At 42.9% G+C, this 27,386-nt stretch overlaps 2 protein-coding genes across 2 annotated transcripts; one reads left to right on the top strand and one right to left on the bottom strand.

The window, feature by feature from the left end:
* Window positions 1-2,293: 2,293 nt before the first annotated feature.
* On the top strand, window positions 2,294-18,454 carry LOC110499252 (terminal nucleotidyltransferase 4B). Its single transcript, XM_021576265.2, has 12 exons — window positions 2,294-2,944; window positions 6,502-6,625; window positions 6,820-6,866; window positions 6,983-7,112; window positions 7,255-7,362; window positions 12,726-12,854; window positions 13,090-13,303; window positions 13,646-13,772; window positions 15,095-15,198; window positions 15,301-15,452; window positions 16,396-16,536; window positions 16,660-18,454. Exons 1-12 carry the CDS (start codon window positions 2,616-2,618, stop codon window positions 16,846-16,848), a joined length of 1,794 nt encoding a protein of 597 aa, XP_021431940.1. The 5' UTR covers window positions 2,294-2,615; the 3' UTR covers window positions 16,849-18,454.
* Window positions 18,455-22,945: 4,491 nt separating this feature from the next.
* On the bottom strand, window positions 22,946-25,085 carry snx20 (sorting nexin 20). Its single transcript, XM_021576253.2, has 3 exons — window positions 24,734-25,085; window positions 24,420-24,583; window positions 22,946-24,122 (listed from the first exon to the last, which is right to left on the bottom strand). The coding sequence occupies exons 1-3, from the start codon at window positions 24,852-24,854 to the stop codon at window positions 23,451-23,453; spliced, it is 957 nt and encodes a 318-aa protein (XP_021431928.2). The 5' UTR covers window positions 24,855-25,085; the 3' UTR covers window positions 22,946-23,450.
* Between the last annotated feature and the right edge of the window lie 2,301 nt (window positions 25,086-27,386).

The following is a 27,386-nucleotide window of genomic DNA, read 5'->3' as shown; positions in this document are numbered from 1 at the left end:
TTATCACTGACCTCAACCCAGAGTCTCTTTAGAGCGTTCACAGTCAGTCCACTGACAACCCTATCAGATCACAGCAAAATCACACTCTACTTGAACAGTGTCACTCAATTTTATTTATTTTTAACTTAACTAAATTTTTAAAAAATTTAACCTTTATTTAACTAGGCAAGTCAGTTAAGAACAAATTCTTATTTACAATGATGGCCTTCACCGGCCAAACCCGGACAACATGCGACGCTCAATGGGACTCCCAATCACGGCCGGTTGTGATACAGTCTGGATTCAAACCAGGGCGTCTGTAATGATGCCTCTAGCACTGAGATGCAGTGCCTTAGACCGCTACGCCACTCGGGAGCCCGAAATGGCTCAATCATGAGGAATCAAAGCCAAAGGAGCTGAATAATATTAAGAAATGCTATAGATGGAAGGAGAGTAGTATGGAAATCTACCAAAAAACTATTTGACAAAAACAATTTCAATCCATTCTAGACAATTTCCTGGAAAAAATGGCAGTAGAAAACCTAAACAGTATATTTGACTGCTCAACTTCCCTATCAAATGAAAAAATGTCAAGCAGACAAGCTAAGAAAGTTAACAACAATGACAAATGGTTTGATGAAGAATGCAAAAACCTAAGAAAGAAATTGAGAAACCTATCCAATCAAAAACATAGAGACCCAGAAAACCTGAGCCTACGGCTTCACTATGGTGAATCACTAAAACAATACAGAAATACACCACAGAAAAAGAAGGAACAGCACATCAGAAATCAGCCCAATGTAATTGAAGAATCCATAGAATCTAAGCACTTCTGGGAAAATTGGAAAACTCTAAACAAACAACAACACGAAGAGCCACTTCTCCATTCTTTTTGGCTCTATAACAAAGGAAAGGCCACCTAAAGGAGACCTGGCTCTCAAGAGAAGACAGGGTATGTGCACACTACCCACAAAATGAGGTGGAAACTGTGCTGCACTTCCTAACCTCCTGCCAAATGTATGACCATATTAGAGACATATTTCCCTCAGATTACACAGACCCACAAAAAAAATTGAAAAATAATACAATTTTGATAAACTCCCATATCTATTGAGTGAAATACCACAGTCTGCAATCACAGCAGCAAGATTTTTAACCTGTTGCCACAAAGGGCAACCAGTGAAGAACAAACACCATTGTAAATACAACCTATATTTATGTTTATTTATTTTCCCTTTCGTACTTTAACTATTTGCACATCCTTACAACACTGTATATATATATACACATAATATGACATTTACATGTCTTTTTTTGGAACTTTTGTAAGTGGAATGTTTACTGTACATGTTTAATTGTTTATTTCACTTTTGTTCATCTATTTCACTTGCTTTGGCAATGTGAACATACGTTGCCCATGCCAATAAAGCCCTTAAATTGAAATTGAATGGCCCAATTTGGCGGAAAGTCTGCCACCCTCAAGCGGGTAGTTTTTTTTCGTTGATCAGCAATAATTTTTTTGTATGGAGGCCATAAATGGGAGTTTCGAATTTGGTCAATAAAAATGTATGTCTTATTGGCTACGTGAGGATTATTTAATCGAATTTACTTTAGTAATGCTTAAAGTTGTTAGTGGACAGATATAGGTAGGACACGTGACATCCCGGCAACTTTGAGTAAAAAACAATATCGGAGTTGTCTCGAGATAGCTATGGATATTCATGGCATGATGCTAGTAGCATATCGTCTGTCTCCATTGAATACAGGCCGTTTAAAAAAAGGACAACAATAATGACATATCCAACAATCCTACAAATAGGCGGGAGCTAGACATCTCGCCGTTCCTCTTTGTGGAAATCTACTCCCATTGTTAGGGCGAAGAGACATGCATCTTGTCAGTATATCCATCATATTTGTTTTGAGCAATACTGTCATTTCCGCCATTGATGGAGTGTCACGTTTTGTTCTTAAGAAATACTCCACGTCTGTATTTCCACAATTTAATTTGGTGTCGTGTTAATACAGACTGTTGTTTACATCTACATTATTGGATTTGTATATACTGTACGCATAACTTGTCAATTCTCCTCTTTCTTTTTTTTCTTTAGAATTTTACCCCCCTTTCTCCCCAATTTCGTGGTATCCAAATGTTTTTAGTAGCTACTATCTTGTCTCATCGCTTTAACTCCCGTACGGGCTCGGGAGAGACGAAGGTTGAAAGTCATGCGTCCTCCAATACACAACCCAACCAAAGCCGCACTGCTTCTTAACACAGCGCGCATCCAACCCGGAAGCCAGCCGCACCAATGAATTCTCCTCTTTCGTTAGCAGCTCAGTGTAGCTACCTCTATCGTGACAGTGCCAGTCACGCAAACCTAGCGAGCGTGCCGTGCACGGGTGCGTGGATCCAATATTCTCCTGGTTCCCAACCCAGCAGCGCGTGGTTGAAGATTTGGATAACGACTCATGGTCTGCGCAATTTGAGTTTGAATAATCATAAGAACCACGGCTCTGCTACCTCGAACACGCCCACCACCAAGACTAGTTCTGGTACAACTGTATCGGTGAACGGGGTCACGGGGAACGTGATTCAGTACGGAGTACCCGACGGGGGCACGAGCAGCAGTGAGGCGAGAATGCAAGGGACGATTAATCCGAAAGGCGATAATAAAATAGAACAGCTATCCGATTTATTGGAGGAAAATATCAACCAGCATCCTGCGGGGAAGGGCAGTAGTGGTGCCGGGATTGTGGGTGGCACTGCATTCGGTAGCTGGAGAGGAAGAGAGAGAGAATACGAATTTGGGAACAGACGGAGGAGAGACAACCGAGCGAGCACTTTCGGTTTTAACCGCAGTTTATTGAGTATTAGCTGCAACTCTACGGTGGACGAAACTGGATGCCGTAGAGTTGGTTACACGGACACGCCTTGGAAAACCAGAAACTACACTGCAGGGATTTTGGGGTAAGGAAGGATGCCTGGGGCAGCATAACTGCTCTAACTTGTCATGTTTGAACTGTCTGGCTGACGATTTATTACAGAGCACAGGGAGGGACTTCTGTGTGTTGGCAATGATTTGTACCTGATAAATTGATCAACATGAGATGATTTCTCATACAGAAGGATCCTCCTACATGGTCTTTTTTTCCTATCCTGAGTGACCTCTCAAACCACAGATTATCCCATTATATTGACCAGATACCCTAGTGGCCGCTCTAACGATGAAAATAAATGTCCTCAAAAATGTAAGGCAGTCCCGAGGAGGAAATATCAGATGGGACCATTGTAGCCAATGTGGCTATATCGTAAAAATGTATGTGAACACAAATGTGCTTTTTGGTCTTAATTTAAGGTTTGCCTTGTGGCTAGGTTTAAAATCACATTTTAATAATAGAAATGGTATACATATGCAGGGTTTATTACTTTTTGGCTGTGGTAACTAGTGACGACCCTTCCTCTCTGCTCAAACTAAATCAGTCAATCAATAACATTTATTATTTTAGCCCTTTGTACATCAGCAGACGTCACAACGTGCTCGTACAGAATACCAGCCCAAAACCCCAAAGAGCAAGCAATGCAGATGTACTAGCACAGTGGCTAGGAAAACTCCCAAGAAAGGCAGAAACCTAGAGAGGAACCAGGCTCTGAGGGGTGGCCAGTCCTCTACTGGCTGTGCCGGTGGAGGTTGTAAATGGCCATTAAGGCTGGATCGTTCATCATAGATGACCAGCAGGGTCAAATAATAATAAGTGGTTATAGAGGGTGCAACAGGTCAGCACCTCAGGAGTAAATGTCAGTTGGCTTTTCATAGCAGAGCATTCAGAGGTCGAGACAGCAGGTCTGGGATAAGGAAGCAGGTCCAGTGAACAATTCAGGGTTCCATAGCCACAGGCAGAAAGGCAGAAACTGGATTAGCAGCACGACTAGGTGGACTGGGACAGCAAGGAGTCGCAAAGCCAGGTGGTCCTTAGGCATGGTCCTAGTGCTCAGGTCCTGAGAGAGAGAGGCTATTGCAGCATAAAGTGCCTTTGGAAAGTATTTAGACCCCTTGACTCTTCCCACATTTTTGTTACGTTACAGCCTTATTCTAAAATGTATTAAATAAAAAATCCTCATCAATCTACACACTACACAATGATGACAACGTGAAAACAGGTTGTTAGATTTTTTTGTGTGCAAATTACAAGACCCTTTTCTATGAGACTCGAAATTGAGCTCAGGTGCATCCTGTTTTGATTGATCATCCTTCCCGATTTTTCTACAACTTGGAGTCCACCTGTGGTAATTTCAATTGCTTGGGCATGATTTGGAAAGGCACACACCTGTTTATATAAGGTCCCACAGTTGACCATGCATGTCAGAGAAAAAAAAACAAGTAATGAGGTCGAAGGCATTGTCCATAGAGCTCCAAGACAGGATTGTTTCGAGGCACAGATCTGGGGAAAGGCACCAAAACAATGATGCAGCATTGAAGATCTCCAAGAACACAGTGGCCTCCATCATTCTGAAATGCAAGAAGTTTGGAACCATCGAAGACTCTTCTTGGAACTGGCCACCCGGCCAAACTGAGCAATCGGGGGAGAAGGGCCTTGGTCAGGGAGGTGACCAAGAACCTGATGGTCACTCTGACATAGCTAGAGTTCCTCTGTGGAGATGGGAGAACATTCCAGAAGGACAACCATCTCTGCAGCACTCCCCCAATCAAACCTTTATGGTAGTGGCCAGACAGATGCCCCTCCTCTGTAAAAGGCACATGACAGCCCACTTGGAGTTTGGCAAAAGGCATCTAAAGACTCTCAGACCTTGATGGGAGAAACTCCCCAAATACAGGTGTGCCAAGCATGTAGCATCATACCCAAGAAGACTCAAGGCTGTAATTGTTGCCAAAGGTGCTTCAACAAATTACTGAAAGGGTCTGAATACTTATGTAAATGTGAGATTTCTAGTTTTAATTTCAAAAAAAGAATTACACAACAAACCCCAAAAGTTTTTGGTTTGTCATTATTGGCTATTGTGTGTAGATTGGGGGGGGGGGGGGGGGGGGGTGGACCATTTGAATCAATTTTAGAATAAGGCTGTAACCTAACAATGGAAAAAGTGAAGGGGTCTGAATACTTTCCGAAGGCACTGTAGATACTTGGGACTGAGCGGGGGGTTGGGGGACAGTGGCAGGATATAACCTCACCCAAGTCTGGACAGGAAGATAATGTAATTGACTCAATCCACTCAAGTCGAGTATAGCGAAAAAAGCCTGGCTAGACGTTATACACCACTCCTAGGGACGGCATGGGAGAGCACTAGCAAGCCAGTGTCTTAGCCCCCATAAAAGGGTCAGAGTTAGAGAATCCCAGTGAAGCAAGGGGAGCCGGCCAGGTAAAGACTGCAAACTAAATTCTTCCACTGCTCTGTCTTTTGAGAAGAATCTAAAGTCTGTGGGTGTGGCGTAGTGTTTGGCTGGAGCAAAGAGTGTGGGTAGCCAGGCAATGTATTTTCTAGCTCATCATTGATAAAAGATGACTTTCCCTGAACTTCATATTTCTATTCAGCAGCAGTTGGTTAGAATATGAGCAGTCTTATCAAAAGGCTAGTGCATAGACACATTTGGACTCATGTGAGTTGAAAGAGTAGGGGTCTACGGTGTTATTCTCTCATTAGTTTTCTTCTCCAGAACCTGACCAGGTAGATCAGAACTGGCGCCACACAAGGCTAGACCAGCTCTGATACATTCCAATGCCTCATCTGGTCAACACACCCCTTCTTATTTGACATACTGAGAAGATGATGGTACCTGTGTTAGTCAGTGTAAGACGTGTATTCCTACATTTTCAATGTAAGATTTTATAATAGTTTGGGCTCCATAAATTACAGATATTTCATTGCTATACTATATAGTTTCAGAAATGGGGCCTATACCCAAAACTATCACAATTGCCGAGGGCCTATACTATGAGTTTTCAGTTAAACCCACCACTGCACTGAGACCTGTACATGCAGAATCATTCATTTGAACCGTATCTCCTCCTCTACTGTATTTAAAGCCTAGTGTGATGCAGCAGATAGCCTTGTCCCATGCACCATTGAGGGTTATTCTAAAGCACTTTATTACCCTCTGAATGCCGTATTGAAAAGCAGCTGGCTGGGCTGACACATGTCATGTCCTCCTGGGAATACACACTGCTGCTCTTTAGTATAGTGTCATACTTACCCACTAGTGTATTTATAGTAACTCCCTGCTCAGTAATCACAGGCTACATTGTACACTGGCAGACTGAAGGCCACTGCTGGTCTACGCACTGTAGTGCTATGTGATTAGTTTGCTATAACAGAAAATATGAAATGTAATAGGTATTTAGCCTACTTGTTTGTCAATAAGCTTGAGACTTGATAAAAAGACATTTAATGAATCCATGTTTCAAGTGTCAAATCTACCAGGGAACCCCTGACTGCATTACTATTGAAGTATTTCAAACGCGTTCTAGAACACAACATTCTAACCACGCTGTGTGTCTCTTACTCTGCAGGCTCCATGAGGAGATCCAGGACTTCTATGCCTACATGTCTCCGCGGCCGGAGGAGGAGAAGATGAGGAGGGAGGTGGTGGAGAGGATAGAGAGGGTCATTAAGGACCTTTGGCCCACTGCTGACGTAAGTCAATCACCTTCACTGTAGTTGGAGATGTAAAGCCATTGACTTCCTTGTCTAGTTATTTATTGAATTTGAAATGGTGCAGTAATTCTTATTAGCATGCATACTGATATGATCATTTTATAGCTTATCGTTGTTGTCATGGAGTTTTTTATATGCAATCTCATTACTCATGGTGTGAACTTGCTTTGCAGGTTCAAGTATTTGGAAGTTTCAGCACGGGTCTCTATCTACCCACTAGGTAACCTGTCGTTGAATTTCAAGTCCTTTCCTTACTGAAAAAGTATTCATAACCTTTATTATCACCAACTTACGCCAAGGAGGAATATAATGTGATTCTTTGTGTTGATGTTGCAGTGACATTGACCTGGTGGTGTTTGTGAAGTTCAGGGAAGGAGACACCCTCCCTCTGTGGAGGTTAGAAGAAGCGCTGAGGAAACACAAAGTGGTGGAGGAGAATTCTGTCAAAGTGCTGGACAAGGCCACGGTAATGGGTAGTGTGTGTTTTGTGTGTCTGTCTGTGGAGGGAAGCCTTGTTAAGTGTGTGTGTGTGTGTTGTGAACATAATTCTGGACAGGGAATTATCGGTGTCTGTATGCCAGTCAAATCTGATCTTGTCTGGTCTTTAGGTGCCAATCATCAAACTGACAGACTCTCTCACGGAGGTCAAAGTTGACATCAGTTTCAACATGAAGAATGCTGTCAAAGCTGCTGCCCTCATCAAAGATTATAAAAAGGTAAAATGCTCCCTGTGTGTGTGTGTGTGTGTGTCAAATCAAAATGTATTTATTTGTCACATGCTTTGTGAAGAAAAGGTTTAGACTATTAGTGAAATACTTACTTACTGGCCTTTCCCAACAATGCAGAGACAGAAAATGGAGAAATAATAGAAAAGTAATCTCACATAATAATAATAACTTGGTTATATACGGTGGCTTGTGAAAGTATTCATCCCCCTTGGCATTTGACCTATTTTGTTGCCTTATAACCTGGAATTAAATTTGATTTTTGGGGGGTTTGTATCATTTGATTTGCACAACATGCCTACCACTTTCAAGATGCAATTTTTTATTTATTTATTGTGAAACAAACAAGAAATAAGACAACAACAAAAAACAAATTGAGCGTGCATAACTATTCACCCCCCCCAAAGTCGATACGTTGTAGAGCCACCTTTTGCAGCAATTACAACTGCAACACGGAACCCAAACCGGCTGCGCGCTGCCATTGTGCATACATTTATATTGTCCCCCTACACCAAAAGCGATCACGACACGCAGGTTAAAATATCAAAACAAACTCTGAACCAATTACATTAATTTGGGAACAGGTCGAAAATCCTTAAACATTTATAGCAATTTAGCTAATTAGCTTGCACTTGCTAGCTAATTTGTCCTATTTAGCTAGCTTGCTGTTGCTAGCTAATTTGTCCTGGGATATAAACATTGAGTTGTTATTTTACCTGAAATGCAGAAAGTCCTCTACTCCGACAATTAATCCACACATAAAACGGTCAACCGAATCGTTTCTAGTCATCTCTCCTCTTTCCAGGCGTTTTCTTCTTTGAACTTATATGGTGATTGGCATCTAACTTTCATAGTATTACTACCGTGACCGGCAACACAGTTCGTCTTTCAATCACCTACGTGGGTATAACCAATGAGGAGATGGCATGTGGGTACCAGCTTCTATAAACCAATGAGGAGATGGGAGAGGCAGGACTTGCAGAGCCATCTGCGTCATAAATAGAAAGGAGTTCTATTTTAGCCCTTGGCAACGCAGACGCTCGTGAGCAGTGTGGGTGCAACAATTGATTAACATAGATTTCTAAATTTATTTTGCAACGCTCACGCTACGTGAGCGGTGTGGTCAGCCTATTAGTCTCTTGGGGTATGTTTCTATAAGCTTGGCACATCTAGCCACTGGGATTTTTGCCCATTCTTCAAGGCAAAACTGCTCCAGCTCCTTCAAGTTGGATGGGTTCCGCTGGTGTACAGCAATCTTTGTCATACCACAGATTCTCAATTGGATTGAGATCTGGGGTTTGACTAGGCAATTCCAAGACATTTAGTGTTTCCCCTTAAACCACTAGAGTGTTGCTTTTCGCAGTATGCTTAGGGTCATTGTCCTGCTGGAAGGTGAACCTCCATCCCAGTCTCAAATCTCTGGAAGACTGAAACAGGTTTCCCTCAAGAATATCCCTGTATTTAGCGCCATCCATCATTCCTTCAATTCTGACCGGATTCCCAGTCCCTGCTGATGGAAAAACATCCCCACAGCATGATGCCGCTACTACCATGCTTGGTGTTCTCGGGGTGATGAGAGGTGTGTTGGGTTTGTGCCAGACCAGGCGTTTTCCTTGATGGCCAAGAAGCTACATTTTAGTCTCATCTGACCAGAGTACCTTCTTTCATATGTTTGGGGAGTCTCCCACATGCCTTTTGGCAAACACCAAACATGTTTGCTTATTTTTTTCTTTAAGCAATAGCTTTTTTCTGGAAACTCTTCCGTAAAGCCCAGCTCTGTGGTCCTATGGGCAGATACTCCATCTCCGCTGTGGAGCTTTGCACCTCCTTCAGGGTCATCATTGTTCTCTTTGTTGCCTCTGATTAATGCCCTCCATGCCTGGTCTGTGAGTTTTGGCGGGTGGCCCTCTTTTGTCAGGTTTGTTGTGGTGTCATATTCTTTCCATTTTTTAATAATGGATTTAATGGTGCTCCCTGGGATGTTCAAAGTTTCTGATATTTTTTTATAACCCAACCCTGATCTGTACTTCTCCATAACTTTGTCCCTGACCTGTTTGGAGAGCTCCTTGGTCTTCATGGTGCCCCTTGGTTAGTGGTGTTGCAGACTCTGGGGCCTTTCAGAACAGATGTGTGTGATATATATATATATATATATATATATATACACACACACACACACACACACACACACACACACACACACACACACACACACACACACACACACACAGTGGAGCAAAAAAGTATTTAGTCAGCCACCAATTGTGCAAGTTCTCCCACTTAAAAAGATGAGAGGCCTGTAATTTTCATCATAGGTACACTTCAACTATGACAGCCAAAATGAGAAAATAAAATCCAGAAAATCACATTGTAGGATTTTTTATGAATTTATTTGCAAATTATGGTGGAAAATAAGTACTCCCAACCACAGACCACGTGTATGGCGTCGTGTGGGCGAGCGGTTTGCTGATGTCAAAGTTGTGAGTGTCACATGGTGAGGTTATGGTATGGGCAGGCATAAGATACGGTCCACGAACACAATTTAATTTTGTCGATGGCAATTTGAATGCACAGAAATACCTTGACGAGATCCGGGGGCCCATTACCTTTAAAAAAATGATCTGGGACCAACGGATGCATATCTGTATTCCCAGTCATGTGAAATCCATAGATTAGGGCCTTATTTATTTCAATCGACTGATTTCCTCATATGAACTGTAACTCAGTAAAATCTTTGAACTTGTTGCATTTTATATATTTTTTCAATATATTTGGCAGTCTTCTGGCTTGGGGGTAGAATCTGTTCAGGGTCATGTTGGTTCCTGATTTGGTGCATCGTTACCGCTTGCCGTGCGGTAGGAAAAGGAACAGTCTATGACTTTGGTAGCTGGAGTCCTTGACAGTGATGTACTGGGCCGTACGAGGGTTTCCGTTAGAAAAAGGTGGTGCAAAATTTAGATTTACCGGCTCCATATGCATTAGGTGGGTAACCTGATTAGAGCGTCCACCCACGGTGCTCAGAATGACAGAAATCACATTTAGATTATGGTAATTCATATTAACAGAACATGCAAGTCTAGGATGCAACACTGTACGGTCCTTCTTACCCAATTCTGATGTGCTCTTTGAACATGTTAGAATAACTGTCCACGTTTACTTTTCCTCAGCCACTCGTCTTGAGTAACGAACAGCAAAATTGCTAGCCTATGTCAATCTACTATAGTAGAAGAGTTTAGGCTGCATATTCAATTGGTCAGTTTGTCAAGAAAGAAATAGCCTATTCCAAACATACTCTGAGACAGTTGTGGGACGATAGATCCTAAATTCATGGCTACATAATTTGTTTTTGTTAAAAAGCAATGAGTGATGCAAGAGGTCAGAACATTTAGCTTAAAATGTTGATAAACATTTGTTTCTTCACATTTATGAGCACAGGAATGCGCACAAGGCAGTAGGCTACATGCGAATGTTCATTCCATAATGCACTTAGGGGGAAAATACTGTTTGTCAAAAGGGCACTGCACGGGCCTCCCGAGTGGCGCAGCGGTCTAAGGCACTGCGCTGCAGTGCTAGAGGCATCAATACAGACCCGGATTTCGCTCCAGGGCTGTGTCGGCCGGCCGCGACTGGGAGACCCATGAGGCGGCACACAATTGGCCCAACTTCGTCTGGGTTAGGGGAGGGTTTGACCGACTGGGAAAATTTGAATTCCAGTCGTTCATCCAACTCGGAATTCCAACTCGGGAACTCTGTCCCCTTTCCAGAGTTCCGACTTTACAAGCTGAATATCACTGACGTCATTATTTGACCTCCTATTTCTTTGAGTTCCCAGTTGTCTTGAAAGCACCACAAGATGTTGCTGCAGTGGCTCATGCGCAGTCTGACAGATTCTCCACTCAAAGGCTCTCTATCTGTATATCTGCGCCAATTTAATTCTACAAAAGTATGCAAATTAACCTGTAGACCAATAAGCATGACCAGTTAAATGTATTTCCATCAATGAATTGGCTAAAAAGCATTAGTTCGCAATAGCACTTTTTCTTCTTCCAATTTGCCGGTGCCAGTTGTATCCTTCAGCTTTTAAATGTTTTATCGGACAAAAGCTGCTTAACGGAAACCCTGGGCCGAATGCACTACCCTCTGTAACACCTTGCGGTCGGATGCCAAGCAGTTGCCATACCAAGCGGTATTGCAGCTAGTCACAATGCTATCAATGGTGCAGCTGTAGAACCCTTTGAGGATCTGATGGCTCATGCAAAAATCTTTTCAGCCTCCTGAGGGGGATGAGGCATTGTCGTGCCCTGTTCAGGACTGGTGTTGGTGTGTGTGGACCATGATAGATCTTTAGTGATGTAGACACCGAGGAACTTGAAGCTCTCGACCCGCTCCTCTAAAGCCCCGTCAATGTGAATGGGGGCGTGCTCGGCCCTCCGTTTCCTGTAGTCCACGATCTGCTCCTTTTGTCTTGCTGATGTTGACAGGTTTTGACCACCTCCCTAAAGACTGTCTCATCGTTGTCGGTGATCAGTCCTACTACTGTCGTGTCATTGGCAATATTAATGATGGTGTTGGAGTCGTGCGAGTACATGAGGGGACTTTGCATGCACCCTTGAGGGGCCCCGGTGTTGAGAGTCAGCATGGCGGATGTGTTGTTGCCTACTCTTACCACCTGGGGGAGGCATGTCAGGAAGTCCAGGATCCAGTTGCAGAGGGGGGTTTTCAGTCCCAGGGTCCTTAGCTTAGTGATGACCTTGGAGGGCACTATGGTGTTGAATGTTGAGTTGTAGTCAATGAACAGCATTTTCAAATAGATGTTAGTTTTGTCCAGGTGGGAATTGGAGTGGGTCCAAGGGTGTCTGATGGTGTTGATGTGAGCCATGACCAGCCTTCCAAGGCATTTCATGGCTACAGATGTGAGTGTTACGTGCCGATTAGTCATTTAAACAGGTTAGCTTGGCATCCTTGGGCACAGGGACTATGCCGGTCTGCTTGAAACATGTAGGTATTACAGACAGGCACAGGGAGAGGATGATCATGTCAGTGAAGACACTTACCAGCTGGTCAGTACGTGTCCGTCCTGGTAATCCATCTGGCTCAGCGGCTGTGAATATTAACCTGTTTAAAGGTCTTACATCTCCTATGTAGAGCGTGATCAGAAAGTCGTCCGGAACAGGTGGTGCTCTCATGCATGGTTCAGCGTTACATGCCTCTAAATTAGCATGGAAGGCATTTAGCTTATCTGGTAGTATGTGTGTGTTTCTTTCTAATGATTGAGCGTCATCTGAATTTAGGCACAATCCTCATAGTGTGAACTACTGTTCTCTAAAGTTTTCTCTCCATCTGTTTCTCCTCAGAAATATCCTGTGCTTCCGTACCTGGTGCTAGTCCTGAAGCAGTTCTTATTACAAAGAGACATGAATGAAGTGTTTACAGGAGGCATCAGTTCCTACTGCCTCTTCCTAGTCGCTGTCAGCTTCTTACAGGTGCCCGTCATCCTTGTATTATTGTCATTATACTCTCAATCTAGTATTCTAATTAATTTTTTAAATTAAATTTCCTCAACCGTTGAGAGTGAAGAGATATACATTTTGTACCATTGAATAAACTTTATTGATCCCCGAGGGCAAATTGTATTTGTCACCAGCAGCATAGTGTTCTTACTAGTACGTGTTCTTACGATGGAAGCAAGTAATAGACAATAGAGTGTGTGCGTTTCAGCTTCATAGCAGGGAGAACGCCTGCAGTCCCAACGCCAACACTGGTGTCCTACTCATAGAGTTCTTTGAGCTGTACGGCCGCCATTTTAACTACCTGAAGACGGGGATCCGGATCAAGGATGGGGGCTGCTACCTCTCCAAAGACGAGGTCCAGAAGAGCATGCTGGATGGATACAGACCTTCCCTGCTCTACATTGAAGACCCACTGCAGCCAGGTGAGCCTGGGTTCACACCTTTGTAGTTTGTCTAAGACTCCTTACTGCATATGCTGGTTACAGTATGGTAGCTAGCTACCTATATGATGCATCTCTGACCTACACCTCTCCCGGGTCCGTACGCGATGAGACAAGACTGTAACTACCAATTAGATACCATGAAAATGGGGTTAATAAAATCAATTCAATGTAGTGGCTTGTGCTTCTGACTTCTGCCATAAATAAAACATCAGATGCAGTTGTTTTATTGAGATGACGTTTGAGAACTCCTGCAATAAGCACCTGCCAAGTCTAAGCTTGTACCTGACCTTGAGAGTTTGGTGTCTGTCCTGTGTTGTCCAGGTAATGATGTGGGCCGTAGCTCATACGGGGCCATGCAGGTGAAGCAGGTGTTTGACTATGCCTTCATGGTGCTGAGCCACGCTGTGTCGCCCATCGCTAAGTACCACCTCAACAACCACGGCGAGAGGTATTGGGCAGGACCGGGACATATGGGGAGGGTTACAGTCACATAATTCTGAGTGATGGGTTTGCTGGAGCTGACTGCCAGGAATGGAACTTTGAACAATACAGTGCATTTGGGAAAGTATTCAGACACCTTGACTTTTTCCACATTTTGTTACGCCTCATTCTAAAATGGATTTTTAAAAATGTTTTCCCCTCAACAATCTACACGTGTGTATGTGTGTGTGATATATATATATATAAACAAAAACGTATTTACATAAGTATTCAGACCCTTTGCTCTGAGACTTGAAATTGAGCCCAGGTGCATCCTGTTTCTATTGATCTTCCTTGATGTTTCTACAACTTGATTGGAGTCCACCTGTGGTAAATTCAATTGATTGGACATGATTTGGAAAGGCACACACCTGTTTATATAAGGTCCCACAGTTGACAGTGCATGTCAGAGCAAAAATCAAGCCATGACATCGAAGGAATTGTCCATGGAGCTCCGAGACAGGATTGTGTTGAGGCAGAGATCTAAGGAAGGGTACCAAAACATTTCTGCAGCATTGAAGGTCCCCAATAACACAGTGGCCTCCATCATTCTTAAATGGAGAAAGTTTGGAACCACCAAGACTCTTCCTAGAGCTGGCTGGAGGTGACCAATAACCCGATAGTCACTCTGAAAGAGCTCCAGAGTTCCTCCGTGGAGATGGGAGAACATTCCAGAGGGACAACCATCTCTGCAGCACTCCACCAATCAGGCCTTTATGGTAGAGTGGCCAGACCGAAGCCCCTCCACAGTAAAAGGCACATGACAGCCTGCAGTAAAAGGCACCTAAAGACTCTCAGACCATGAGAAACAAGATTCTCTGGTCTGACGAAACCAAGACTGAACTCTTTGGCCTGAATGCCCAGTGTCATGTCTGGAGGAAACCTGGCACCATCCCTACAGTGAAGCATGGTGGTGACAGCATTATGCTGTGGGGATGTTTTTCAGCAGCAGAGACTGGGAGACTAGTCAGGATCGAGGGAAAGATTAAGGAAGTTTCACCTTCCAACAGGACAATGGCCCTAAGCACACAGCCAAGACAACGTGGGAATGGCTTCGGGACAAGTCTCTGAATGGCTGGGCCACTCAAGGACAGAGGCCTGACTTGAACCCGATCAAACATCTCAATTTATCCATTTTAGAATAAGTCTGTAAGGTAACAAAATGTGGAAAAAGTTGAGGGGTCTGAATACTTTCCCGAATGCACTGTATATTTTCAACAATATTAAGTGGAAAAAAATATTGTCCACTGTTCCAACTTGTAGTAATATAAATGATTGTGTGTCTTGCAGTATACTGGGCAGAATCATCCGGGTGACCCAGGAAGTTGCTGAATACAGAGACTGGATCACCATGAAGTGGGCTGCCCTATCACTGAACTCCCTGACCTTAAAAGGTAAGGAGAGGAGACATTTTAGAGCCCAATTATAGCGCTGTATCAAAACAGTATAAAATTGTCGAACCCCACATTTTTTACCATTCCCCTTTGATGTCACAGGTAATGTCACGTTGCTGGTGGAGCTTCAGGAGATGGAGGAATGCATCAACAATCTCTCTGAGGAAGGGGCAGAGTCCCCCAGCTCCTCCTCTCCTCCCCCCTCTTCATCATTCTCCTCGCCACATTCTTCATCAGCTAGCTCCAGTGACGCTGTGAGTGCCCTGTGAAACAGAGTGTTCTCTCCACACACTTTGCTCTTCTCCACACACTTTGCTCCTCAGAAAGTATTCAGACCCCTTGACTTTTTCCACATTTTGTTACGTTACTGCCTTATTCTAAAATTGATCAAATAAAACATTTTCCTCATCAATCTACACACAATAATGACAAAGCGAAAACAGGTTTTTAGAAATGTTGTAAATGTATTTAAAAAAAATGGAAATATCTTATTTACATAAATTTAAAAAACGATGTAATACATTTTAGAACAAGGCTGCAACATAACAACATGTGGTAAAAGTCTAGGGGTCTGAATACTTTACGAATGCACTGTATGTATCAAGTGATACTCTGGCGCGTAGATCTGAGACGCTTGATAACTACAGCCCCAGTGTTGGCCTTTCATTCGCACCTGTGATTTAAAGCTCTAAAATATGTAATCTATCAGAAAGGTCCCTTAGGGGCCTTCTGAGTGGCGCAGTGGTCTAAGGCTGTGCCACTAGAGATTCTGGGTTAGAGTCCAGGCTCTGTCGCAGCTGGCTGCGTCCGGTTGACCCGTCCGGGTTAGGGGAGGGTTTGGCCGGCAGGGATGTCCTTGTCCCATCGCGCACTAGCGACTCCTGGCGCCAGGTGCACAGTGTTTCCTCTGACACATTGGTGCGGCTGGCTCCCGGATTAAGTGGGCATTGTCAAAAGCAGTGCGGCTTGGTTGGGTTGTGTTTCGGAGGACGCACGGCTCTCGACCTTCGCCTCTCCCGAGTCCGTACGCGGCAAGACTTTAACTACCAATTGGATACCACGAAATTGGGGAGAAAACGGGGTTAATAAAAAGAAAGGTCCCTTAGGTAATCTACCCTTTCATGCGTTAAAACATTGAGATGCCTGTCGTTAAATCATATTTTGCCATCGCTCGATTGGTTGCTATGATCCCTCCAGGATTCGGACGGAGTCTGCTGTAAACCGGTGACCTCCACGCGGGGTAGGCGAGGCTCATCTGTACCCAGTGCTGGATTGACCAATCACAGGGATACAAGTTTCTCTTCCAGCAGCCGCGTAAGCCAGTCGAACAAGAGCAAGGTATAACAGACACGTTTCAGTGTTAAATTACCACACATCAAATTATGATGTCACACTAAATGTTGTTCCAAGGAAAAATGGGACAGTAAAGTTAATCTACCCTATATGTTTTCCTGGCAACAGGTGGACAGAGCGAGTTTGATGTCTTGTCAGAACAGCAATGCCAACATACAGCCAAGCACAGGAACAGGACAGTCATCAGGCAGCAACAGCAGGAACCACCGAGACAGAAAGCAGAGCTGTCCTGGCAGGAGGAGGAAACTCCAGCCAAAGCGCCAATGTAAACCTGTAGTGCAGGACCTCTGTAGATAGGGGGCGCTATGTCACGGAACTCAACTCCACTCTCTGCCGCTGAAACGGGAGGATCGAGGCAATCTTACCAGGGCTTTTGGTAGTGATATTTTTTAAGCCAAGTTGGAAGGAGATTTCTCCTATTTCTGTCAGTTGAAAGGGCAGATTGACGTCATCCTCGTCTTGAGGGTATAGTCTTTCTGTAATATGAATATGGAGGAAGGTTGTCAAGCCTGAACTTTAGCATTGGCAGTACACCCTGGTTTATTGGACTAGCAGTTAGTTGGGTCTCTATTACTTACTGGCAATTCAACTTTACAGCAGAAATTAAAAGGAAAAATGTATGGTTAAACTGTGGATATTATTACTATATTGGGGTCAAATGTTTGCACTGACAAAACGAGTCATTGAACATTTAAGCTTTTCAGCAACTCCTTCGTTTGTGATTTTCAAAAGGCAAAATGGTGGGGAAAGGAAGAAAAAATTACAATGATTAGGGATTGTATTATTTATTTTTAACAAGCTGAATGAATATGGTTTTGTTTGCCATCTCTTGTGGACTGGGCCAAGTGTGGGTTCTATGTGGCAACTCCAACCATCAGCAGAATACATCCTTGAGTTGCTACAGCCCAAATGGACCCATTTCCTTGCATAATGGGGATGATTTTTGTACTGATCTGTTCAATGGCTATTTCACAATACTGTTTAATCGCGTAATGGCGAACAGTTTCATGTTCCTACTGGTAGAATAGACTGTAGTCTGTAGTTTGCAAACTTCCTAATATGAAAATATCAGTACTCAACTATTTTGCCTATTACAAAATGATTTGTATTTGTTTCTGTATTTATTTTTGTAGTATATTTATATGAATCTATAATGTGAAGGGGGTATGCATGGAACGCTTAGCAATAGCCCGTATGCCTGTTTAAGAGATTGTTGTGATGCACATTTTGTACTGAATATCTCAGACAGGCTGTGTCCTAATAGTCATACAATTTCCTTAACTTATCTGGGCTGGAAGGTGTCCAACACTTTGCTTTCTCTTCCTGTCTAGGCCTTAGCCCTTTAGCGTTCACAGATCTAAATGGATCGGACTAGATGTAAGCAATATGGTGATGGGACCTCCTAGCTTTTAAAGAGGCTGAGTGCAGCTTTTGCCAAGTTACTTTCATTCATCCAATCCTTTCAGATCCATAAAAAGAATATGGGCCTAATTTTGACATGACAAATATATTGTCATAATGTTAATTGACAATATAATACACATTTAGCTCGTAACTGTATTTATTTAAAAGTTACTGAATGTTTAGACGGCACTTTTTCTGTTGTGGAAATGCCACCATATAAGGGTAGGGCCGGGCCACTGCTTGTCCTGGAGTTAGCAAGTCTCTGACATCCCTCTCCACGATTAATACGTTCCCAAGATTTCTCCTCACAAAACATTTTGTATGCAGTTCAGTTGTATCCAGACATTTGTTCCAACCTTCAAGATACTTTTGAAGATAGTGTATGTGGACACTCCTTCAAATTAGTGGCTTCGGCTATTTCAGCTACATTTGTTGCTGACAGGTGTATAAAATTGAGCACACAGCCATACAATCGCCATTGTCGTGTCTTTACTATCATTAAACTGAATACTTTGTTTTTATCAAAGATTCTCTGTAATTGGTTACTCTGTTAAACTGAATAATCATGTAACTGTAATTAACTAGGAAGTTGGGGCACCAAGGAAAGTATTCAGATTACAAAGTTATAATTTCCTAATATAACCTTTCAGATATTTTCATATCTGATCAATAGTCTTCTGATTAATGATTTATTTACTTTACCTCACGTTAGTCACGTTACCTCATGTCGTAAATTGTTGGTTATCTGCACAAACCCAGTCTTCACTATGAGTCATCCATACATCAATTGTCTTAAATCATTTATTTATTACTAAGTAATTCACAGAAATGCATAAACAAACAGTAAATATGGTTACAAGAAATGATAGGAGAATGTGCCCTAGTGGGCTGAACCGGCATGGCGGCTTGTTAGACAAAAGGGGAGTGGGGTTTACCAAGAAGTCACTACAGAGTTAATAATTATAACAATTAAAATGCTAATCCTTTACACATGAACACTCACTCATTCGGGAACAATTGCAATCAACATATATATTTACGCTCAGTGTGTCGTCTTGATTGCTGGTGAAAAGTATTTATTTTGAAGAATTGTCCATCTCCCTCTCTCTCTCTCTGTCTTGGTTAGAGGGGATATTTTAAAGTGACATTCATTATAGAATGGATGTTTCAGCGGTTGTCGTTCTTTGCGTTCAATGATGCCAAATTCCTAGCTGCAGACTAGTAAGCAATATCAAAGACTTGTTCTTATTCTGTCGGTATCAATAGTCTTAAGAGTTTAACCACGTGGTATGGTTAAAAGACAACCTTTAGCCATCTCGTAATTGAGTCTGGTCTGGTGATCATTTCTCAAAGTTGGGTTTTATTCGGAATGGCAGAAAAGGGCTGTCCCAGGATGTCTGACCCTAACTGGGCTCAGGGGCGATCCTCTGATTTAATTAAAATCAAAAGGGAATTATATTTTTCTTCATTAAACAGTACAAAACCATATTACACAATTATACAAACAGTATCATACTCACTCATTTATCTCATTCAACAATTAGACGTAAACCTCATATCTGAGGCTATTATATAAACAGTGTTATGGTAATGTGGCCACACCGTCTTTTGAGCTTCCCAAGTTGTGCCAAACGGACCAGTTCGTAGCTGGATTCTTCACCGATCTTTTACACTTTCTCTGGAACATGAAATTTGTTTGTACCTCAAGTTCTGTGAGGTGGAAGAATTTCCTTTGTCTCCATGAAAAACTACTCTATAACTGTGTGTCCATGAGGTCTTCTCAGGAATTTACGACCTCTGACCACAGCAGTCTGGTTGTAGAAGCAGAGAGCGGGGGATGGTGCTCGCTGTACTCAGAGGGCAACGTCATGACACCATAGACAAACATTGGCAGTTGAATGGCCTTACTTGAGTTCAGTGACTTTCATCATAGAACCGGAATAGGAGGCCACGTTTACAAGAAGTCAGTTCATCACATTTCTGCCCTGCTAGAGCTGACCCGGTCAACTGTAAGTGCTTTTATTGTGAAGTGGAAATGTCTAGGAGCAACAACGGCTCAGCCGCGAAGTGGTAGGTCACACAAGCTCACAGAACAGGACAGCCAAGTGCTGTAGCACGTAGAAATCGTCTGTCCTTGGTTGCAACACTCACTACCGAGTTCCAAACTGCTTCTGGAAGCAACGTCAGCGTAAGAACTGTTCGTCGGGAGCTTCATGAAATGGGGTTCCATGGCCGAGGAGCCGCACACAAGCCTAAGATCACAATGCCAAGCGTCGGCTGGAGTGTTGTAAAGCTTGCCGCCAATGGACTCTGGAGCAGTGGAAACACGTTCTCTGGAGTGATGAATCATGCTTCACCCACTGGCAGTGGGATAAACAGATCTGGGTTTGGTGGATGCCAGGAGAACGCTCCCAGCCCCATTGCATAGTGGCAACTGTAAAGTTTGGTGGAAAAGGACTAATGTTCTAGGGTTGTTTTTCATGGTTTGGGCTAGTCTTCTTAGTTCCAGTGAAGAGAAATCTTAATGCTACAGCATACAATGACATTCTAGACGATTCTGTGCTTCCAACTTGTGTGGTAACGGTTTTGGGAAGGCCCTTTGTTTCAGCTTGACAATGCCCTCGTGCACAAAGTGAGGTCCATACAGAAATGGTTTGTTGAGATTGGAAGAACTTGACTGGCCTGCACAGAGCCCTGACCTCAAACCCATCAAACATCCTTGGGATGAATTGGAACGCCGTCTGCGAGCCAGGCCTAATCGCCCAACATCAATGTCCGACCTCACTAATGCTCATGGCTGAATGGATGCAAGTCCCTGCAGCAATGTTCCAACATCTAGTGGAAAGCCTTCCCAGAAGAGAGAAATCTATTTATTATAGCAGTAGAGGGGGACCAACACCATATTAAAGCCCATGATTTTGGAAAGACATGTTTGACGAGCAGGTGTCCACATACTTTGTCATGTAGTGTAGCTTGTTATTTTACAAGTGATAATATGGATCAATGAGAGGATGTTGTGAAATAAATGACATTTCCCAGTCTGTAGCTGTTATTGTGTAAAGTACTACCGCTCTGAACCATTGAGTTCTTCAAACTTCTTTATTCTATGCGATTAGAATAGAACAAACGCTGACTAAACAATGTTTTGTTCACTGAAAATGTATTTGATGTGCTCACTGCTCATTCATTTCAACACTGAATTTGTTTTTTTTTGAGCAGCCAAGCCACAAACGTGCATCTTAATTTAACAAAATGCTTAATTTGATAAAAATATGTATTCAGTATGTTGATGCCATTGCCTAATGTCTATGCCAATTCAAAACCAGTCAACATTTCATGCAAAACAAAAAATGTCTTTTTCCAACCAATTTGAAAAAGAATAGGAAAACTTGTTTATCTTATTGCTCTGAACCTTTTTGTTTTGTTGAATGTCATTTTGTTTTGTTTTTCTCCTCATTCTCAACAGGAAATGTACAATTCCTTCATTGAATTGTATTTTCATATTATTCACATTGATAGTTTTCATTTAGCTAATTCTATTTTGGTGGAATGTAGATGAATGAATATATATGAGTGTGTGTGTCTGTGTACACACACACAGTACCAGTCAAAAGACACCTACTCATTCAAGGGCTTTTCTTTATTTTGACTATTTTCTACATTGTAGAATAATAGTGAAGACATCAAAACAATGAAATAACACATATGGAATCATGTAGTAACCAAAAAAGTGTTAAACAAATCAAAATATATTTTATATTTTTATATTTTATAAATTATACATTTTATAAAGTAGCCACCCTTTGCCTTGATGACAGCTTTGCACTCTTGGCATTCTTTCAACGATCTTCATGAGGTAGTCACCAAGAATGCATTTCAATTAACAGGTTAATTTGTGGGATTTCTTCCTTTGTCAATGCTTTTGAGATCGGAATGGTATACAGAAGATAGCCCTATTTGGTAAAATACCAATCCATATTATGGCAAGAACAGCTCAAATAAGTGAAGAGAAATGACAGTCCATCATTACTTTAAAACATGAAGGTCAGTCAAGAATTTCTAAAGTTTCTTCAAGTGCAGTTGCAAAAACCATCAAGCGCTATGATAAAACTGGCTCTCATGAGGACTGCCACAGGAATGGAAGACCCAGAGTTACCTCTGCTGCAGAGGATAAGTTCATTAGAGTTAACTGCAACTCAGATTGCAGCCCAAATAAATGCTTCACAGAGTTGAAGTAACAGATACATCTCAACATCAACTGTTCAAAGAGACTGCGTGAATTAGGCCTTCATTGTCGAATTGATGCAAAGAAACCCCTACTAAAGGACACCAATAAGAAGAAGAGACTTCCTTGGTCCAAGAAAGACAAGCAATGGACATTAGACCGGTGGAGATCTGTCCTTTGGTCTGATGAGTCCAAATTTGAGATTTTTGGTTCCAACGGCTGAGTCTTTGTAAGATGCAGAGTATGTGAATGGATGATCTCCGCATGGGTGGCTCCCACCGTGAAGCATGGAGGAGGAGGTGTGATGGTGATACTGTAGGTGATTTATTTAGAATTCAAGGCACACTTAACCAGCATGGCTAACACAGCATTCTGCAGTGATACGCCATCCCATCGGGTTTGCACTTAGTGAGACTATCATTTGATTTTCAACAGGACAATGGCCCAACACACCTCCAGGCTGTGTAAGGGCTATTTGACCAAGAAGGACAGTGATCAGATGACCTGGCCTCCACAATCACCCAACCTCAACCCAATTGAGATGGTTTGGGATGAGTTGGACCGCAGAGTGAAGAAAAAGCAGCCAACAAGTGCTCGGCATATGTAGGAACTAATTCAAAACTGTTGGAATGGCATTCCTCATGAAGCTGGTTGAGAGAATGCCAGGAGTGTTCAAAACTGTCATCAAGGCAAAGGGTGGCTACTTTGAAGAATCGTATATATAAAACATATTTTGATTTAACACTTTTTGGGGGTACTATATGATTCCATATGTGTTATTTCATAGTTGTGATGTATATACTATTACTCTACAATGTAGAAAATAGTAAAAATAAAGAAAAACCCTTGAATGAGTTGTTTTGTCTACACTTTTGATTGATACTTATATATGTATATATATATATATATATATATGTTAAGACCCTGGTGGTGTAAGTGGGAAAATGTAAGTTGTATCTTTCATTATTAAAATACAGTTTTGAAAGAAAATAGTTGGGTGTGGCAGGGGGGCATGTCTGCATTTACATGTTCAAAAGAGTGCTCCAACATACATGTTATTGAAAAGACCCTTGAATTGGAATTTCTACTTCCTGAATTGATTGAATTTAAATGGAATTGGCTCAACCCTGGTAAAGAAGGCTAGGTCTATAATTCCTGAATAAAGTCTATACTTTAAAGGACGTTCTCCCCGGTGGAAGTGTTTGCACAACCCCTATTGATGTCATTGGATAATTTAAAGTTGTGCATGCTTATCTCAACTGAATCAGGCCTAGGTAAACTCCTGTACCACCAACTCCTTAAGCGACCGAAAAGACAACAGTCCCCTCTCTGCATCCCTAACTTGAACCAACTCCTCCTGCAGCTGAGCCACAGGTCGCCCTAACTGGTATCCCAGATCCACCATCATCTCCAGAAGTGGCCCTCTGTAGCGCTTCAGCCCATAGCGCCTTACCGTGGGCAGCGCCCTCTGGCCCATGGTGAACGCAGACTCCGGCTCTTCCAGGTCTCTCTGGCACACTGTAAGGGCACACAGCGTGGGCACAAGCAGAACAGGACTCTGCCACCCTCCCATCTTCTCCTGAAGCTCCAGGACAGTCTCTAGTAGAGCGACAGCAGGCCCAAACTGCCCTGCTCGGAGCAGGCCGTGCGCTCGTCTTTGCTCGGGCTCAGTGAAGAAATCCAGGAAGTGGTGGGAATGTCGGACGCAATGGACTGCATAGAGCTGGGCCAGGTAGTCCCGCAGAGCCAGGCGGCGTTCCCAGATGGTCTCGGGGTTAAAATTTCCAGTTAGGAGTTTCCGGGGAAGTATGACCTCCTCAAGCTCCTCGCTGAAGTCTTCAAGGAGCTGCTGGTGGAGGTGGACGAAGTCGCTATAGCGACGCTCGACAGACACTCGCTTGGAGTCGTAGCTGCCTGACCGGATCAACACGATCTGGTACACCTGGAGAACACAGGAACATTGGGACAAACTTCTAACTTAGAAAACCTCATATCTTGCAACTTTATTATTAAAAATCACTCGACTATCTTCCAATAAAAGACAATAAAATATGGAATTGTCTTTCCTGCAACACTGACTAACTACGGTGAAGAATTCTAACTACGGTGAAGAATTCACAAAAACTAGATCCAATTTTAGAAATTGGGCATAGAAAACTTTGGGAGGGGGTCAAATAAATTGAATTTGGACTGCCAGTTGACAATCTTGGCTGTATGCTGTACATAAAATAGAGCTCACAACGTATTTGGACAGGTGCTGCGCTATGGTGCGTGCAGAAGGAATCTCAAACAACAGCTTGACCGGCTTCAGTCTGTGCTTCACTGCACCCCAGTGCTGCTGCAGCTCTTTGGTGGTCATACAGGATGAACTGGGGCCTGGACACAGGTCATACACACACGCGCCTACGTACAGAGTAGACAGACAGACAGGCAGACACATGAAAATGTCATATTACTGCTTACACAAGCAGAGTCAAACACATGCTTTGCTTAGCTACTTATTTAAAGTACCATTTGAAGGAAAATTACTGAAAGCAACCAGGTGCTTCTTACCCTGTTGATGCGAATCCTCAAGGTCCAGGCTCTCAGCTGTGGCTTCAGGGTATGGACCATTGGACTGTTGGATCCCTGTATTGATCCCTGTGTTCTCTTGTGGCACTGCCCTCTCCGCCATCCGGCCTTGTCAGCATACAGTAGTAGTTCTGGGGAAGATGATTGAAATGCTCAGTCCGAAATCAGCTGCTAGCTCTGCACAAACAAGCGCACACTAACACACACTCGGTATAACTAAGGTTGTTGACATGCCCTGTTTGAAAAAATAAATGGAAAAATACAGAAAGAGGGAGTGTGTGAATATATAGTAGTACACGCAATACTGAAGCAAGAGAAAGCAGAGAGACCAATGGGGAAGTGAAACTGTAGTGCAGTGGGGGGATGGTGGGAAGGGTGTGTGTAATGATGAGTTTGGCCAATCTAACCATCTCTATACTTCCCCATACATGTACTGTATTTTTCTGTCTGTTTATGGTTGATGTGAACTATGGCTGAATCTCAATAGTCTTAACAGGCATCCTATCCTCGTGTCCTGGTCTTGTATCTGTCATCTGCACTGACCTGATAAACATTGGACAGAAGAAAGCATGTCGCTTCGCTATAAGGAATTCCCCTGTCATGTCTTCTCTTTTTCTTCTATGATATCATGGCGGTCCGCAAACAATCGTTTAAGTGCATGCTGCTGCCTATTGTGCTGGAATGTACAATCAATCATGATCTGCTCAATTCTGTACTGCCATGAAAATAAAATAAAGACCAAATAAATCCCTACTAATTTCTTCCTATTTACATAAGTATTCAGACCCTTTGCCTGAGACTCGAAATAGAGCTCAGGTGCATCCTGTTTCCATTCATCATCCTTGAGATGTTTCTATAACTTGATTAGAGTCCACCTGTGGTAAATTTAACTGACTGGACATGTTTGGAAAGGCACATACCTGTTTGTATAAGGTCCCACAGTTGACAGTGCATGTCAGAGCAAAAACCAAGCCACGAGGTCGAAGGAATTGTCAGTAGAGCTCCGAGACAGGATTGTGTCGAGGCACAGATCTGGGGAAGGGTACCAAAAAATGTCTGCAGCATTGAATGTCCCCAAGAACACAGTGGCCTCCATCATTCTTAAATGGAAGAAGTTTGTGACCGAGATGTGACTGAGAACCCGATGGTCACTCTGACAGAGCTCCAGAGTTCCTCTGTGGAGATGGGAGAACCTTCCAGAAGGACAACCATCTCTACAGATCATCATCAATCAGGCCTTTATGGTAGTAAGATGGCTCCGACATATATGGCAGCTCTGCTTCTAGCTCCTAAGCAACTTTGCGGCATACATATTTCTTGCACCATACTCTGTTTCGTGGAAACGTGGCTCTCTCGGGAAATACTCTCCCCATCCATTATGGCATCTGGGTTCCCAGTATATCGCGCAGACAGGAATAAAGAACTCTCAGGGAGGAAGAAATGCGGGGGTGTATATTTCATGATTAACCACTCATGGTGTGATTGTGATAACATACAGAGAGAGTCCTTTTGTTCACACAACCTAGAATACTTCACAATCAAATGCTGACCGTAGTACCTCCCAAGAGAATTATCTTCGGTTATGGTCACAGCCGTATGTATTCCCCTTCAAGCCGATACCACAACGGCCCTCAAAGTACTACACTGGACTTTATGCAAACTGGAAACCACATATCTTGAGAAACTCAAACAGGAAGTACACGTTTAAGGTATATTTAACGCTGGTCTGACCAATTGGAATCCATGCTTCAAGATTGTTTTGATCACGCGGACTGGATATGTTCTGGATAGCCTCTGAGAATAACATTGACAAATACACAGATACAGTGACTGAGTTCATCAAGAAGTGTATTGGAGATGTTGTACCCACAATGACTATTAAAGCCTACCCAAACCAGAAACCGTGGATAGATGGCAGCATTCTCGCAAAACCGTAAAACTCGTAAAAGTGCAAACCACCGTATTTAACTGGAAATATGGCCAAATTCAAACAGTGTAGTTATTCCCTCCATAAGGATTCAATTCAAAGGGTCTACAGACAATCACTGACTACAAAGGGAAAACCAGCCATGTCACGGACACCAATGTTTTGCTTCCAGACAAGCTAAACACCTTCTTTGCGGATCTTCTTTGAGGATAACACAGTGCCACCGACGAGGCCTGTGAGTAAGACATTTAAGCTTGTTAACCCTAGGCTCCCGGCCCAGACGGAATCCCTAGCCTCATCCTTAGAGCATGTGCAGACCAGCTGGCTGGAGTGTCCACCATTGTTCCTGTACTCAAGAAAGTAAAGGTAACTGAGCTAAATGACTATCGCCCCGTAGCACTCACTTCTGTCATCATGAAGTGCTTTTAGAGGCTAGTTAAGGATCACATCACCTCTACCTTACCTGACACCCTAGACCCACTTAAATTTGCTTACCGCTCCAATAGATCTACAGAAGATGCAATTGACATCGCACTGCACACTGCACTATCCCATCTGGACAAGAGGAATAACTATATAAGAATGCTATTCATTGACCATAGCTCTGCATTCAATACCATAGTACCCTCCAAGTGTCATGTACTGTCATGTTGTGTCTTGTTTCTGTCCTTTCCTTTCACCCTGTCTCCCTCTGCTGGTCGTACTAGG

The sequence above is a fragment of the Oncorhynchus mykiss genome, chromosome 2 (assembly GCF_013265735.2).
Source record: "Oncorhynchus mykiss isolate Arlee chromosome 2, USDA_OmykA_1.1, whole genome shotgun sequence".
NCBI lineage: Eukaryota > Metazoa > Chordata > Actinopteri > Salmoniformes > Salmonidae > Oncorhynchus > Oncorhynchus mykiss.
Note: the sequence above shows the minus strand (reverse complement) of the source record. Positions and strands in the feature narration are given on the sequence as shown.

Excerpts from the sequence above, each read along its gene's own strand:
- LOC110499252 (XM_021576265.2), top strand. The coding sequence starts at position 2,616 with ATGCAAGGGACGATTAATCCGAAAGGCGATAATAAAATAGAACAGCTA. Across the intron at positions 7,363-12,725 it reads TCATCAAAGATTATAAAAAG|AAATATCCTGTGCTTCCGTA; the intron begins GTAAAATGCTCC and ends GTTTCTCCTCAG. Across the intron at positions 15,199-15,300 it reads GAACTCCCTGACCTTAAAAG|GTAATGTCACGTTGCTGGTG; the intron begins GTAAGGAGAGGA and ends TTGATGTCACAG.
- snx20 (XM_021576253.2), bottom strand. The coding sequence starts at position 24,854 with ATGGCGGAGAGGGCAGTGCCACAAGAGAACACAGGGATCAATACAGGG. Across the intron at positions 24,584-24,733 it reads TGAGGATTCGCATCAACAGG|GCGCGTGTGTGTATGACCTG; the intron begins GTAAGAAGCACC and ends CTCTGTACGTAG. Across the intron at positions 24,123-24,419 it reads AGCACCTGTCCAAATACGTT|GTGTACCAGATCGTGTTGAT; the intron begins GTGAGCTCTATT and ends TGTGTTCTCCAG.